General features: G+C 34.3%; 2 protein-coding genes across 2 annotated transcripts; both read left to right on the top strand.

Moving 5' to 3' along the window:
- The first annotated feature begins 3,234 nt into the window (after positions 1-3,234).
- On the top strand, positions 3,235-14,064 carry LOC118748188. Its single transcript, XM_036482562.1, has 3 exons — positions 3,235-3,474; positions 12,617-13,514; positions 13,582-14,064. Exons 2-3 carry the CDS (start codon positions 12,617-12,619, stop codon positions 13,764-13,766), a joined length of 1,083 nt encoding a protein of 360 aa, XP_036338455.1. The 5' UTR covers positions 3,235-3,474; the 3' UTR covers positions 13,767-14,064.
- LOC118748187 lies at positions 6,880-8,421 on the top strand. Its single transcript, XM_036482561.1, has 2 exons — positions 6,880-7,078; positions 7,157-8,421. Exons 1-2 carry the CDS (start codon positions 6,922-6,924, stop codon positions 8,209-8,211), a joined length of 1,212 nt encoding a protein of 403 aa, XP_036338454.1. The 5' UTR covers positions 6,880-6,921; the 3' UTR covers positions 8,212-8,421.
- Positions 14,065-16,113: the final 2,049 nt, after the last annotated feature.

A 16,113-nucleotide genomic window follows, 5' to 3' on the forward strand; every position in this document is an offset into this window, starting at 1 on the left:
TACATACACAACTACGGGTATACATATGAGCACGAGTAGTTATTTTTACTTTTTTTAGTGTATCTTTTTTAAGTTCTCATTTAAATACAGTTTTGCGATGGAATCTGGGTCTTTACGCAAAACGGAAGATAATGCATTATCTACGATAAGTGTGCCACGATTTTGCTCATATGTACACTTGCCTGCATATAGCTGCGAAAATATATTCTTTCTCAAATATACACAATGCAACCCTGCAGGGAAACCGCGAACTAGTTCCATACTAGATCTTTATCGCTAAAAACGAAACAGTCCGATAGTAACTAGATTCCGGCCAGTTCAAAATCAGCGCAATGTGGTTCTTTTAAAAACTATTTTATATCACTTTTTTCATTAGAACTCTATGTCTAAAGTGGCGAATTTAGAACTGCGGGGCTTAGCGGGGGCTTGTTTACTTTACACAGATATGTGTTTGGCGGCTTTTTCGTTCACATACGTTTCCATTCTACACTTCCCAGATGATTTTTCATAGCTTGGTTTGTAATATAAAACAAAAATTTGTGTTAACATTTTAACAACCTGTGATCTTCTGGAATCTAACCAATAAGCGATTCGAGTCGCATAGTAGGTTTTTACTATTATCAAATTTTAAATCACCCTGTACCGATAAAAAGTTTCTAATTTCAAAAATTTCAAAAAACCTTATCGCACATCTACAGGGCAACGTTTTTATTTTTTACAATTTATTTTCGAGTAAACGTCTACAAAGTTCAATTTGAGCTCGTAGCGAATTTGGTTTAAATTCACTCGGAAGTGAATTGCAAAACCTACATGAAATGAAAGTCTTTTCAACCCCATTTCGATTGATATCCATCCTTTAACTTATTTAACTTGTTAAATAATTTGAATGCATGGCAACCCTCCTAAATATATTTCAGAAACAAAGCCTTTTTTTGAACAGGTGAAAACCCTCTTCAAACACTCAAAAAATATTTCCACTGTTCAAACTAAAGACTTCTTAACACCCTTTCGTTTGACGTCAATATATACACCCATATTTTAATACATATTTGAATTGGGTAATTGCCCTAATTTAAGTTGAGTTGGCGTTTTCAAACAGGTGGCAATCCTCCATAAAGCCTTTTCAAAATTATTTCTATGATACCCATCTTTTAATAATTCATCCAACTTCTTAAATAATTTGAATGTCACTTTATAAATGCGTGAAAACCCTCTTCAAATATTCTAAATGTTCACACTTTTTTAACTTTTTAACACCCTTCGCTTCATATGTATTTCAAATAACTTGCGTACAAGTTAAGTAAATTCGAGTTTTTGAACAGGTGGCACCCCTCTTCAAAAGCAATTTCGCGCTAAGATATTCTTAAATTTTCTTCCTTTAACATTGCGATACATACTTTAATTAGCTGAGAATTAAATTGAATCTTATATTTTAAACATGTGGCGACCCCGCTAAATATAGTTCAGAAATAAAAAATTTTCAAACCCATTCGAGTGATACCCATACTATACCGTTTTAATAATGCATTTAACTTATTTAATAATTTGAAATACATTTTTAGACAGGTGGCAAAGCCTTCTCAACACTCTTCCGTTTGACATGGATATTTTGACATTTCATATAACTTTTGGATAAGTTAACTAAATTTGACACCCACTTCAAAATAATTTCAAACTGCTACCTTCTGAGCCCCCTTTCGTTTGGCACTCATATACTGACACATTTTTTTTCTAATTAATTTCCTTAATTTAACAGGTGGCAACCCTCCGGAAGTTAGGTTAAGGAAGAAAGATCTTCAAAAACCATTTCCATTCATACCTAGCTTGTAACATTTGACTTTCTTTTAGATAATTTGAATATAATTTGTTAAAAGGTGGCAACTTTTTTCAAAAAACCCAACACCTTATTACATATTTGCAGTCCCAGACTTTTAATTTGACACCTCATTTAGGGAAATCGAAAGGTGAAAACGAAAAACGAGAAAAATATATAGAATTGCATGGCCGAAAAGGGAATAGGCTCGCGTAAAACCTGGCAACACTGGCGGTACCGTGATTGGCGCAACCACTATTTCTCTCAATCGTGAACAAAATGTATACAAACAAATTTATACATTTCGCTTATAGTTAAGTGGTACATATTTTTAGGCTTCGTTCTTTGCTTGCAAATCCGCAGTCTACTTATAACATAAAAGTATGTTACCATATAAATATAATCTTAATCAAAGCTCGTTTGTTTATTACCCCGTTTACACAGCTAAATCTCAGAATTTTAGTTGTCAAATTTTTTTTGTGCTATTATTCCCACAACTCAAGGAAAACTTAAGTTTCTTCTCTGTGCCACTGTGTTCACTTTTTTCTGCTATGTTAAGCAATTTAAGTATATTTTAACTTAATATTTTATTAAAAAGCACTATTATTACAAACCACTTTCCCTTGTTAGCGTGAACCAAGATCACTCAGGCGCCCAATCTCTAATATCTACATACCCATATTACCAGTTAATAAGAGAATTTTTCTGTATTTTTTCTACATTTCTTTCCTAGGCATCGTATTGAATTAGTTTATTTTCTTCTTTTGCTTTTAGTTTATATTTAAAAAATCTCAGTTTAGCAATCCAAACTATAAACTGGCTTTAAATAGTACATTTGTAGTAGGCATATGTATGTATGTATGCTTGTATGTATGTATGCTTGTATGTTGACACTGCAGGAGTGTGGCAAGTATCCTCTGTATCGTCCTACGAACATATCGGTCTGCAGTACTTGTGTGAACGTTCGTTCGTACATATATCAGTTTAATAATCTTTGATTAACCGGTTGGTTGTTGGTCACAGTGCTCTTCTATACCACACGGCAACAGTCGTTCTAGCTATGTATGTACTGGCCCAATACAAATGCTCCAGTCGGTTTTATTAACTTCTCCACTAAGGGAAGCCATAGACGGAGATGTACATAGCAAGTAGAAGCTGTTTTCTGCTCCTTATACTAAATACTACAACTTCTCTTAATACTAGAACTATTTTACTGTTGTTGTTTCTCCATTTCAAAACTTACATATGTATGTATGTATAAGTACATATGTATTATATATGTACATACATGATTATGTGATATAATGTTGCTGAGGAAAAGGAAGCTGTGTACATATGTATGTATGTATGTATGTACATTGTTGCTAGAGGTTAGCGCTGTGTGGTAAGTTGCTTCTGGAGAATGTTATAAAAGACTAATTGAGTCTGTATGAACCGTCAGTTTCTTCTTGGCTGCAGAAGATAACTAGTAAAATTTACCAACTTTCTCTCACTGCAAGTGTAATGTTTTATTAATTGAGCTTTTATATTTAGTTTGTTTAGTAAAGTTTTGGTGATTGAAAAATTTAAAGTGTTGAAACTAAAATAAGCGTGACCGATATACATAAGTACATACGTACATATAATACTGTAAAGGAACAACAAAGCAAAGCTCAAAAAAAGTAAGTTTTTATAACATACATATACAGTGGGGAGCAGAAATGAGTACATGATGATTTTTTTTTTGTTAATATTTGCAAGGTTTTTAAAGTTAAAGTTTTTGTGTTTTTTTGTTCATCTTTGAAAGATTTTGTCTAAAAATCTTAAGCTTTTTAATGTGATTTTTATTTTATTTTTTATTTATTTTTTTTGAGTATGCAGTTTTGTAGCCCATTAAATTTTAGCAGTGCAAGTTTTAAGCGGCTACAAAATCGCGTTGATTTTTAATATTTTTTTTTTTTTGCTGACGACAAATCAAGTGCGTTCAGATTTGCTCATAATTTCTAAAGGCAAGTCTAAGCAATGCTTGAAAAAGCTTAAATATTTGCACATTTCTTGGAATGGTGAATGGGGTTGCCAAAATAAATGACCTTTTGACTTTTTTTTCCTCGTTTGGTTCTTGATTTATGATACGTTTCCTCATTTCTACTTAATTTATTGATAGATTTAAGGGGCGGAATCATTTGATGAGCCGTAAATTATGATAATTTAATTTTAATTGGTTTAAATTAATTGATTTCGATGTGAAATTAAGAATGAGCCCGAAATCAAGATAGTGTAAATGCCAATAACAGAGCAAAACAAAAGTAATAAAGAGGAGTTTCTTAATGTTGTGTTTAACTAAATACATGCCTATATCTATGTATAAAGATGAAAGATTTTATCAGATGAAAAATTTAATTTTTTTTTTTGTTTTACATAAACGCTAATCAAATTAGCACAATCTGCAAGAGTCATATGCCATCACTTGGGTATCGCTTCGTATTCTGTTAACTATACCCAGTGGCGGATTTATCGTACAGGCAACATAGGCTGCAGCCTAGGGCGGCAGAATTAAGGGGCGGCAAAATTTAAGACAGCTAAATTAAAAGAAAAAAATTTATTTGGATTCAGCTGCACTTGAAATTGTGTTTGTGTCTGTAAAATATTATTAATGATTCATCTCATTCAATACAATTCAAAATTAGAATTACGCTGCGAATTTTTCCTTAGTATAGCAGTCGTTGAAATTTCCATTTAACTTTCATTCACGCGGCTTAGAAACCTGACGGCGCGCCTGCGCGTGACGCAAAGAAACAGCCGACACGCTGCCCCGAGAACGAGAATCATCTAAAAGGTTACCACACTTGACAACACTGCCGAAAAACGAGCGTGCATTTTCGAGAAAATTCTTGATTCCAAGCCCACCAGTTTTTCATAAGTGTATCATAACGTGAATAATCTGAAGGTCAGCTTCGCGTGAAAAACTATCTCAGATCTTCATTGAGCGAAAACAAACTGAATGCTCTTGCGTTGCTGACTATAGAGTCAGATTTGTTTCTATCTATCGATTGTGAAGATATTATCCGCGAATTCGCAGCTGAAAAATCAAGACGTAAAGAACTGTGAAAAAGAAGTGTTTGAAAGAGGGTTTTTGTTGAATACCTTATCCATGCTGATGTCGAATTTGTTAATTCCGTTATGTATTTCATTATTAACGAACTATATTGTAATAAAGCACTGACAATAACAATCATATTTGATATATATATATATTTTTTTTTTTCGTGAAAAAAGGGCGGCAAGTTATGAATTGCCTAGGGGCGGCAAATATTTAAATCCGCCACTGACTATACCAATGAATGTTGCAAATGGTTAGCGTAGTTTTTCTAAACTAACATTTGATTAAAACGCAACGTCCCAAACAAGATTAAGTGGTTTTGTCTGGCTGTCCATCGAAAATCTAACTGCGGAAAATCTACACAAAAAAGCAAGGAAAAATCGGTTGTAAGGTCTATGCACACACATCAGTGCCGTAACAGTGCTAATCGGTATCGCTCGGTATCACTGATACCAATTCACACATATCCGTAGTAGTCCGTCCGTTGCTCTCAGTAAAGTGAAAAATGGGCTCACAAGGCGAGAAATCGGGTTATTCCATATAGTATATACTATTCCAAACATGATTTTTACACCCGGTATTCCTATATTTGTTGTGAGACAAATTATATAATTCTGGATAACGTCGCACCAACTCGATTTTTTTTTTACTCCAAAACAATCGAAGCTTGCAATAAACTACCGTTAGCTCGTCAAATAAATACACAAAATAGCGTTTTCGAGTTACTTAGAAAACACGGCACTTTGCCGGACGTGTCTATGTAAACATCTATTTGAGACTTTGGCAACATTATTTTATTTTTCACTGACACTGATACGCCACTGATGTGTGGATAGACCTTTAGTGGTTTTTCCTTGTATTTTATTAATAATTGCAAATACATATTTGTGTTGTTTCCAAATAAAAATATGACACAGAAATCAAAATAAATACTTTTCTGTTATCAAATATAAAAGGGTGCAAATGTATTATGATTCGCCCGGAGCGGCTAATTTCTCAAGGCCAGCCTTGTCTGCCATGAATGTATGTTGGGGTATTACCACTTGGTCCTTTTACACTTTATTATGTTTAATTTCAAGAACTCAGTTAGCTCGTGTTTAAGATTCTGATTTTTATATTTTTTCAATTTCTGTTAATCATTCATATTGAAACTTTCTAGAATACAGACAATATTAAAATATACATATATATACATATATTATTAAATAAACGTTTGGTTAATTATTATAAACCATAATTGGTGGCCTCATGACAACAAAACATTTTCACGCACTTACCGCAGAAGAATTAAATTTCTTACTCCCTAAATTTGACCAACCAATTTCTGGAACAAAGGCTGATAAACTTATTCGGTTGTTATTGATTTTTCAGCATTAGCTAGTTCTTTTTTCCACTTTGGCGTTGATACAGCTACCCTGTAGTTAGTTAAATGTACCAGCTGTAGACCACCTCACAATCAGTATGAACCGCATGCCCAACTAGTCAGCCAACTATCTTTTTTCCATGCAATAAACTGGTATTTTTAACATTGGGATGTGCTATGGAATAGCAATTGTGCGATAATATAGCAATTGTGAGAAATATACAAGTCTCATACTACACCTTTTCAACCCAGTAATGAGAAAACGTAAATTATAATGAGAATACGTAAATTTATAATGAGAAAACGTAAATTGTATTGAGAAAACGTAACTTAGTATTGAGAAAATGTAAATTATATTGAGAATACGTAAATTAATAATGAGAAAACGTAAATTGTATTGAGAAAAAGTAAATTGATAATGGGAAATTGTAAATTTATAATGAGATAACGTAAATTTGTAATGAGAAAAGGTAAATTTATAATGAGAAAACGTAAATTTATAATGAGAAAACGTTAATTTATAATGACATCGGGTTTACTGCTTTGAGGTTTTGAACTTTAATTATTTGAATTTCATCTAATTGTGAAAGTAGGCGTCTCACTCGTAGTTTTTTCATTGCGCCCAATGAAACGTAACTACATACATATAGACATTTGTACGTAAAAATGCAGTTTCAAGACGATTGTGCGATTTGTCTTACAAATATGAAGTATAGCAGTGTTTCGCGTATATTAAACTGCAAACATTTATTCCATTCAAAGTGTATTGCACCAATTGTATCGCGGAATGAGACGTGCCCGATATGCAGAAATAATATTGTTGGTGAGTTTTGATATTCATAAGTATTCCGAAGTAGCTTCTCATTTCTGCATAATGACGTAATTATCTTGATTTTTCCAGGAACACAGATTTGTGAGAGGAAAATTTATAAAAAAAATACCGAGCAAGACAGGGAAAGGGTGGTGAATGCTGCTACACGAGGAGAAGATTGGGTCAAGCTTGCTCTTAACCTTGGCGTTAACTACAAAACTGCACACCGATGGATTTGCAGTGGAAGCTGCACAATGAAACAAAAAACGAATGAAAGGCCCAAAAAAATGTTGAATGATCATTTAATAAAAATTGTTGAATGGCTGGAAGAGGATTGCGGACTAACCCTACTTCAGCTAAAACAAAAACTGTTCAGGGTTTTTGGTGTCGAAGTTAGCACAACAACTGTTGGGAACCATCTTGAAGGTATGTGCTATAGTGTGAAAAAAGTTCACACACAGCCTACAACGATGAACAGCGAGGAAAATAGAGAGAAAAGAGCAGTATATGTCCGGAAGCTAAATGCCTTTATACAGCAAGGAAAGCAAATTGTTTGGATTGACGAAACTAATTTCAATTTGTTTTGCCGACTTTCGCGTGGAAGATCTAAAGTAGGGCGGCGGGCAATACAAGCATTGCCAGCAGCGCGTGGTCCAAATGTCCACGTTATAGGAGCCATTACAGCATCAAGTATTTTGCTAATGGACCGAAGGAGAGGTTCCTTCACAGCCAACAGCTGCAGTGATTGGATTCTGCAGCTCGTACAAAAGTGGCAACAGTTGGGAAACAATTTGCAAGATTTGGTAATTGTGTGCGATAACGCTCCTTGCCACTCAAGAATCGAGGCTGCGGTAGCCCAGCATTCTGATGGTATGTCGGCCGTCTTACGTTTGGGTCCGTATTCGCCTATGCTCAATCCTATTGAGATTATTTGGTCTAAGTTTAAAACCGAGGTGAAGACGACTCTTCGCATACCCATTGTAAATGGCGCAGGATTGTGTGAACAGCGGCTCCAATATTTAGAAAAAACAGTAGACGACGCAAAGCTGAAACTATCAGGGGGGGATTGCGCAAGAGCTGTGCAGCACACAACAACATTTCACGCAGATGCACTTGCGTTGCAAAACATTGGAGTGGGTGAATAATGGCTGAAGGACAAATAATGGAAGAAACCCAGTTCTCATTACTTATTTACGTATTCCCATTATAAATTTACGTTTTCTCATTATAAATTTACCTTTTCTCATTACAAATTTACGTTATCTCATTATAAATTTACAATTTCCCATTATCAATTTACTTTTTCTCATTACTATTTACGTTTTCTCATTATTAATTTACGTTTTCTCATTATAATTTACGTAATATCAATACAAAGTTACGTATTCTCAATACAATTTACGTTTTCTCATTGTAAACTTACGTTTTCTCATTACTGGGTTGAAAAGGTGTAGTTAAAAATAGACAGAAAAATACTGGTCCAATTATGGACCGAAACCACTACTTTGCGAGTCAAAAAATTAATTGAACTCATGAATATACAAAAAAAAAAAAACTTTTGATTATGTATACTTTAATATATTACACATTTTTATTTAGCAGCCTTAGATGAGTATTAATTAAAAGAAAAAATACATACATAAATATTTCAAACTCTCGAACATAAGTTTAAAGGCATTTACCGTTAAATGTTGTTAAAAGTAAAAGGTTGCAGGTACAATAAACTCAATATTTTTCATCTTTTTTAATAATATTGAATATGCAAAAGAAAAAAATTTTGGTCAAAAATAAAATAAATACCTTAGTTCATTTTCGAGTGAACTTAAATAAAAATAAAAATTAGCATTAAATTAAATTAAATCCATTAACTTTGCACATTTCAGGCCTTTCTTTTTAAAATTGTATACAAGTAGCAATTGACGCTTAAAATTTTAGATTTGGATAAGAATAAAATAAATAAATAATTTATGCACTTATTGAATATTCCTAATTTTTGCCTATAGTTTGGCTTGTTGATTGACAATTGAAATTAATCAAATAGTTATACATATTAAGTAATTAAAAAAAGTAAAAAATAATTGAAAATGATCAAAAAGAACAAAATAATCATGTAATTAAAATTAATGAATTAATTAACAAATTTTGCTTAATTATTAATCATTAAAAAGGTGCTCATATTGGCTCTTAATCATTAAACGGTTATCCAAAAAAAAACATGTTTTAATTAATAACCGTTATGATTATTAATCATTATTTAATAGGTGTGGTATAATTGAATATGTAATCGCTTTAATGGTTTACCATAAACCCAAATAAAAGTTATAATATTTTGTGTACTTTATTGTATTAAACTGACGAAGTCAAATAAAACCGGGAATGAATAAATCGTATTGTACTTGGCACAAGTCTGGTCATTTTCGAACTTTTTGTACATAGAAGTTTAAAATGACTATAAAAATGGAAATGGATAAAGTACAAAACCGCGTAACTGACATTTTTTTTTTGCCAAAAATTGGATTTGCTCACACAAGCTCTTGGCGCAAGCTCATTCGTCCTGAAATATACTAGCCAGAAATGCGATTACGAAAAAAGAGAACCATTTTGAAATATGAATGCTTTTACTCTCTAGAAAATTACTTATGTAACCTCACATACACGGTTTTGCATTATCTTGATACGCGGTTTTGTACTCTAAACGACGATATGCACATACATATATATATATATACAGCGTACTGCATAAATATGTACATATACATACATATGTATATAATTGCATATATTTAGCTATTTGTACTTCGAGTACGTTTTTATTCGTCTTCCTTTGGGTTTCGTCCTCAAGGGAATTTTTTATGTTTGTATATAAACTAAACTTCACTAATCACAACCGGTTAATGTTGCACGCAACAGGTCTTTCAGGGTTAATCCTGTTTGCGTAGCTCACTTCAGCATGTATGGGAACTCAAACATATCTAAAAATAAATTCTACTTTGACAATCTACGAATTACAGCATTGCTGGTTTCAGCCTTGACTAGAATCAGTAGCTTCGATTGCTACTCTTTTCCACTTTTCAATGCCAAAACGACGCACAACAAACTGTGAAATGAAAACGCATATATGTATGTACTTGTAGTATTGCTGGTTTTTTTGCTATTACACATACTTACATACATATATGTATTTATCAATATAGTATGCATGGGCTTATTGCCATATAAAAGAAACAAATTAGTCATTCCCCTGATTTGCGAGAATTCGGCATCATAAAAATTCCATCCCAGGCTCGCGCTAGAGATAATCCAAATTTGGTTTTCTTCATATAATTTTAATTGACTAAATATAAGTTTTTTTATATTTTAATCTAACTTTGTATTCAAAGTTAGGTTTTTTTTAAGTTAACGATAATAAAGCAGCAAGTCAAGTTTCAAAAGGAATAGTCGACCCAGTGGCGGATCAAGAATTTTCTGATGGGGGGGTTTTGCGGGAAATTTTGCACCTTATTCTAATTACCTTAAACGAGCAATTTGTGTGTATATGTATATGTATCCATAAGTTTCGGGCAACGGCTCTAACGTAGTGAAAATGAAAAATCGTTTTAAAAAGACTTTCGAAGTTGTATTTCTTCCAATTGTCAAAAACTGTTTTATTTGTCACGGAGAAAATACCGTAAAAATTGTTTGTATCGTGCGAATATCTATAGAAATTATCAGGGTTTGAAAAACTGTTAGCACAGCGACAACACCCAAGCATTTGCTTTTTTATAAATTGTTGTTGCTTTGCTAGCCGGCTGGTGAAGATCTTGCAGAAGCAATGAGCTTATCCGACGACGCTTTAAAGGAATTTGAAGAAATGCGACAAGATGCAGAAAAAAACTTGTAGTTGCTTTTCGAACACGTAGAAGAAGTAGGTATGCACCAACCTAGGTACAGAAATCAAAGTACCGCGATACAGCAGTCGCCAAAAGAATTGCTTTAGGGCGGTATTGTCACTTGCGAAGCGAATGAATTTGGCGAAGCGAACGGTTTGGCGAAGCGAATGGATAGGCGGACTCAACTTAAATAAGCATTAAGAGTGTTCGCTTTTACCAGCTTGTGCAAGTTCTTCGCATCGCGCACACTTTTAATACCTTCTCTGCCTTTTAATTCGCTTCGCCAAATTCATTCGCTTCGCAAGTGACAATACCGGAAACTGAAAACCGGAGACGCCGAGGCATACTATCGCATTGCTTCTTACATTTTCCCTTCCTTGATACATATATTGCTCATTTGAAAAGCCGGTTCCTAAACCATAAATCAGTTTTAAATAATTTTAGTGTTTTGTTTCCAAAGTATGATTTTAACTAAAAAAAAAAAACTGTAGAATTTTTTGCTTTCTATGAAAAAGTAATCGACTGCTCGAAACAAAACTTTCTTCTGGAGGTGAAAATGTGGAAAAAACGAGTTTCACATGAACATTTTCGAAGTGCTCTCGAAGCATTTTAAGTAGCTAATACAATGTCTTTTGGGAATGTTTTTAAGATCTTACGTATATTGGCACTTTTGCCCGTTTCAATAGCCACACCTGAACGAAGCTTTTCATGCCTGAAAAGAATTAAAACCTACTTGAGAAATACAACATGTCAAGAAAGGCTCAACGGTCTAGCATCTACGAATATTCACAAAGATATAAATTTTTCAGTTGACGAAGTTCTAGAAGAATTTTTCAAAAAACCACGAAAAATTTGAAAATTCTTCATTTCATTGATTTATAAGTAAAAAGAAAAATTTAATTTGTTTAAAATTATCAAAATGTTTTATAAATAAAGCGAAAAATTTAATATATGATTTTAAAGATTCATGTTTTGAAACTCTATTACGCATACTTTCTTCTAAAGAGCCTTTTTTCTAGACCCATATTAGGGAAATATTATTCTTTGACTTTAGGGGGAGGGGTTTAACCCCCAAAACCCCCCGTGTATCCGCCACTGAGTCCACCATACAAATAATCGTCAGACTTTGGTCATTTCACTGTATGGACAGTTCCTTTGGTAATCTAAAATGTGCAAATACGAATCCTGCTTATGGGCTGTTCCGCTGGCGTTGCCGAACGCGCCGATTATTCTTAAAGTCTACGGCGCCGCCGCCGCAAAGCCTATCGGCGTAAAGAACTAAAACGAGTTCGAAAGATTCGATATCAGTTATTCGATTTAGTACATATTATTTTGATATTATCACCTTTGCCGTGCGTCTTTGTTTTTATTGAATATAAACGAGAGCAAATAAAATAAGTACGTACCTTATTGCTTTTGGAAACGATGCGTTTTTATTTTATCTATCTTGCGAAATTTGATTTCAAAGAGAGAGAACATTTCTTTAGGAATACTTTTTCTGCTAAAAACTTTACTGTTAAAGACATCATGTTACTTTTTTCTTAGAGGACATAAGTCAAAAGGGGTCTTCACATTCAGCTCGGAACTCAGTCGATTTTTACAATTACAGTTTTTGCTAATTCTTAAAAAAAAAATTTACTTTTTTTAAATTTTTTATTTTTATTTTTATTTTTTTTCACAGATGCTAAAATATTTGCTGCTTTGCACTTTGCTTGTCCCTGTAGTTTTGGGCGCGCCGCTGCTTGGGGGCCAGGGCCAGAGCGACTTTGCTTCGCACATAGTGATCGTTACACCGCAGGCCCAAGTGCATCTTGAACCAGCTATTAAATATGATGCCGCCAGTTTCATCCATCACCTCTCACCATTAGCTCGCATCGCCGCTCCACATGAAGAGACTATTGTATACGTTCCTGCCAGTGCTGGTGCGTCTATCATTCCAGTTGAAAGTGCTAGCGTAGGTCGCGCCAGTGCTAGCGAACAACCGCAAAAACAGGCATCCAAACAGTGGGATCAGATCTCTCAGCAAATTCAGCAAGCTGTCCAAACCGGTTCATCACAGCTAGGCCCTCAACTAAGCGAAGCAGCTTCCGCCGCCTCCAGTGCCGCTGCGGCAGCTGGCCAAGGCTTATTTCCTGCTCTATTCCCACCTGCCGCACCTGCATCTTCCGCTAGTTCAGCGATCAGCTCCACCGGCAAGGAGGATAAGCCGAAAATTTCTTATGAAGTTCCAGCCAACACAGAAGCCTTGCTAACCAGCAACGCACGCATCTATGCACTTACACCGGCCGTATCACATGTTGTCGATTTTGTTCACTCGCCCATATTCGTTGGCCCGATCTCGGCAATACGAGCACGCAGCATTCAAGGTGATGCTCAGGAACCGCTGACCACTGCTGCATTAGCGGGAGAAAAATCTGAACAGCTTTCATTAAAGGATATAACCAAGAATTTGAAAAAAGTAAGCCCTGCGCAAGCGAAGGAAGAAATTGAAAAAAGCTCAGACTATGGCAAATTATTGGGAGCCAATGCATTAAAAGAAGAAAAAAATCTATCGGATGAAAGTGAGGCAAAAAAAGAAAGTAAGGCTAATGAATTCAATCACTCTTTGTATTAATTTATTAATTTATTTATGTATGTGCTTTCCAGAGCTTCCGGAGGATAACAGTAACAAATTTTCTGATATTCCAAAGGGGGGCCTTTCTCAAGCTCCTTTACCAGCTCTACCTTCTAAACTTAAAAGCGGGTCTTCTGACGACGTAAATATAAGCGATCATAAAGAGGCTACCAAGGGAGCCATCTCCGATCCAGAGCCTCAGCCTAAAATTGCTTAATTAATATTGCATAGAAAACATCATCAAGCAAGAGGAAAGATAAACCCAAACCGAGTACTCAATACCTTAATAAACTGTGGACAAAATTGGCAGCTTTTGCTGAGCCACAGTTAAATTCATCTAGGCGACCGCACTAACATCATAATATTCCTATTTTATCATACTAACCTACACATACTCGTGAAAAATTAAAGCGGGTAATTACTCGAAATGCAAAAAAAAAAAAAACTTGTCACCGTAAGTTCATCATCATTCATAACCATAAAATATAACAGAACAATAAAAATACAGAAAAAAATGTGTTTGCGTGTATTTCTGTTGCGTGTATGTAGTTCCGAGGGCTTTTCTCAAGGACTTGATGCTGCTTATAAGCAGACTTCAAGCGTTTCTGCGTTAATATTGTATCTGCAACCAAGTCAGCCTAGAGATCGTAAAAAAAAATATATTCAACAATTTTATTTAGCTTGAGGGCGTTTTTAAGGAAATCTCTTGCGGAAAAAACAACAATCTCCATTTTGGTAGAAGTTATAACTGCTATTTCAGAGATCACCACATCTCCTAATCAGACTTCTTCAACTGGGATTCGATCCAACAACCCCAGCCGCCTAAGCCCAAGTAGTCTTACCCATTGAGCTACATAAAGCATTGTTCACTCAAAAGCGGTACGCGTTCCAGCGATTCCTGTACAGCAATTGTTTGAATGTATTAAAAGGTTGTAATGCAGATCGTTAGACAATAGATCTACCTTTATGGGGTTTAAATTTCATAGTGCTGGCTTTTAATTTGACAGTTTTATTCGCGTTGGAAGTGGCTGTTCAAAAAATAATGTTGAACGAATTCGTTGAAAATCCGACATCCCCGAGATCACAAATCAAATTGAAATTAAATATACCAAAACCTTCTAATTTTCCTGAAAAAATCAATGAGTGAATTCCTTCTACTTAAACTAACAAAGTAAGCTGATCATCAAAAATAATCATTTCGCACCAGCTTAAGGATAAGGCTCTTTTCCTCAATTATAAAAAAAAAAATCAGCTTATCAGAAGAAGATCGCGCGAGAGAATTAATTGGAAAACGATTATCCACAGTTCAGCGAATGGAAGCTATGGCAAGACTTAAACCTTATCGAGTTATATTATATAATTCTGTTAGATTAAATAACCACACCCGTTTACTTTACCCCAATGTTCACACCAAATGTGGTATTTTTTAGTAATGACTAAAAAACATGTTTAAAACTTGACTTCGGTCAACTCCCACGTTAAAAAGTTTACGCTAAAAAGAAACAGGGTGATATACTCTTAAAACTAAATTTATAGAAGTTGACACAGCTCAATACGAGTACACCACCTAAAGTCACAAACCTTAGCTCATCACTGCTGTGATTTATACTGCACCTCAAAGTTTGCTGCTGCAACAGATATGCCGCTACCAGTGTTGCCATCCTTTGATTTTCAAAAAGCACCAAAAACTTGGAAATAAGCGTTTTACCACACTAAAAGCACCAAATTTTTTTGAATCAAGGGATGCTTTTTTCATAACATAATACCGAAGTACTGCAAATTAAAACTGGTATATCTCGAGAAAGAAAAATCGAATCGCATCAAACGAAAATGAAGTCCTAATTAGAAATGAGCAAATAATTTCATGTTTCCATTATATAACCTCAAATATCGCTAAAAACCGTGTTTATGGCACTTTGAGGTTAGGATATCTCAAAATTCTAGTGCTAGAGCATTTGTGAGGCCAGATTTAGATTCAGTACCAAGAAACGATATGTTTTACTAAGGTGGTCAAAAAACAAAATTTGTACAAATAATTAGAAAAGAAAAAAACAAATACTTAACTTATTTGCGTACTAGCATTTTCAACGCGAATAGAATTTAACAAGGTGGGTTTGCAACTTCAGCTTTTTATCAATAATGGTTGTATTTTAGTGCATTTAAATTTCAAATGTGTACATATTTATGAAGTAAACACATTTGTCGTGCTAGATCCTCAATTCATTCCAATATGCGGCTTACGAAAAAGATGCTCTATTTAATGAAGGAGGAATCGGTGGGACGAGTTCTTGACGTTTTTACATTAGCAATTTATTGGATTTTCGAAATATTGAAGAGAAACTGTTGTACTCGTTGGAACTTGTTTTATAACTTTAACTAATATAAAAATTTCGAACATTTTTTAATAAAAAAAGGCATTTTGTAAAATATGTAATACAACTATTCTTCAAACAACTATATTATTAACAAAAATGGCAAAAGAAAGTAACGGGTGATTTTTTTGAGGTTAGGATTTTTATGCATTAGTATTTGACAGATCACGTGGGATTTCAGACATGGTGTCA

Source organism: Rhagoletis pomonella, unplaced genomic scaffold, assembly GCF_013731165.1.
Source record: "Rhagoletis pomonella isolate Grant_MI unplaced genomic scaffold, Rhpom_1.0 Rhpom_scaffold_00012, whole genome shotgun sequence".
NCBI classification, from domain to species: Eukaryota; Metazoa; Arthropoda; class Insecta; order Diptera; family Tephritidae; genus Rhagoletis; species Rhagoletis pomonella.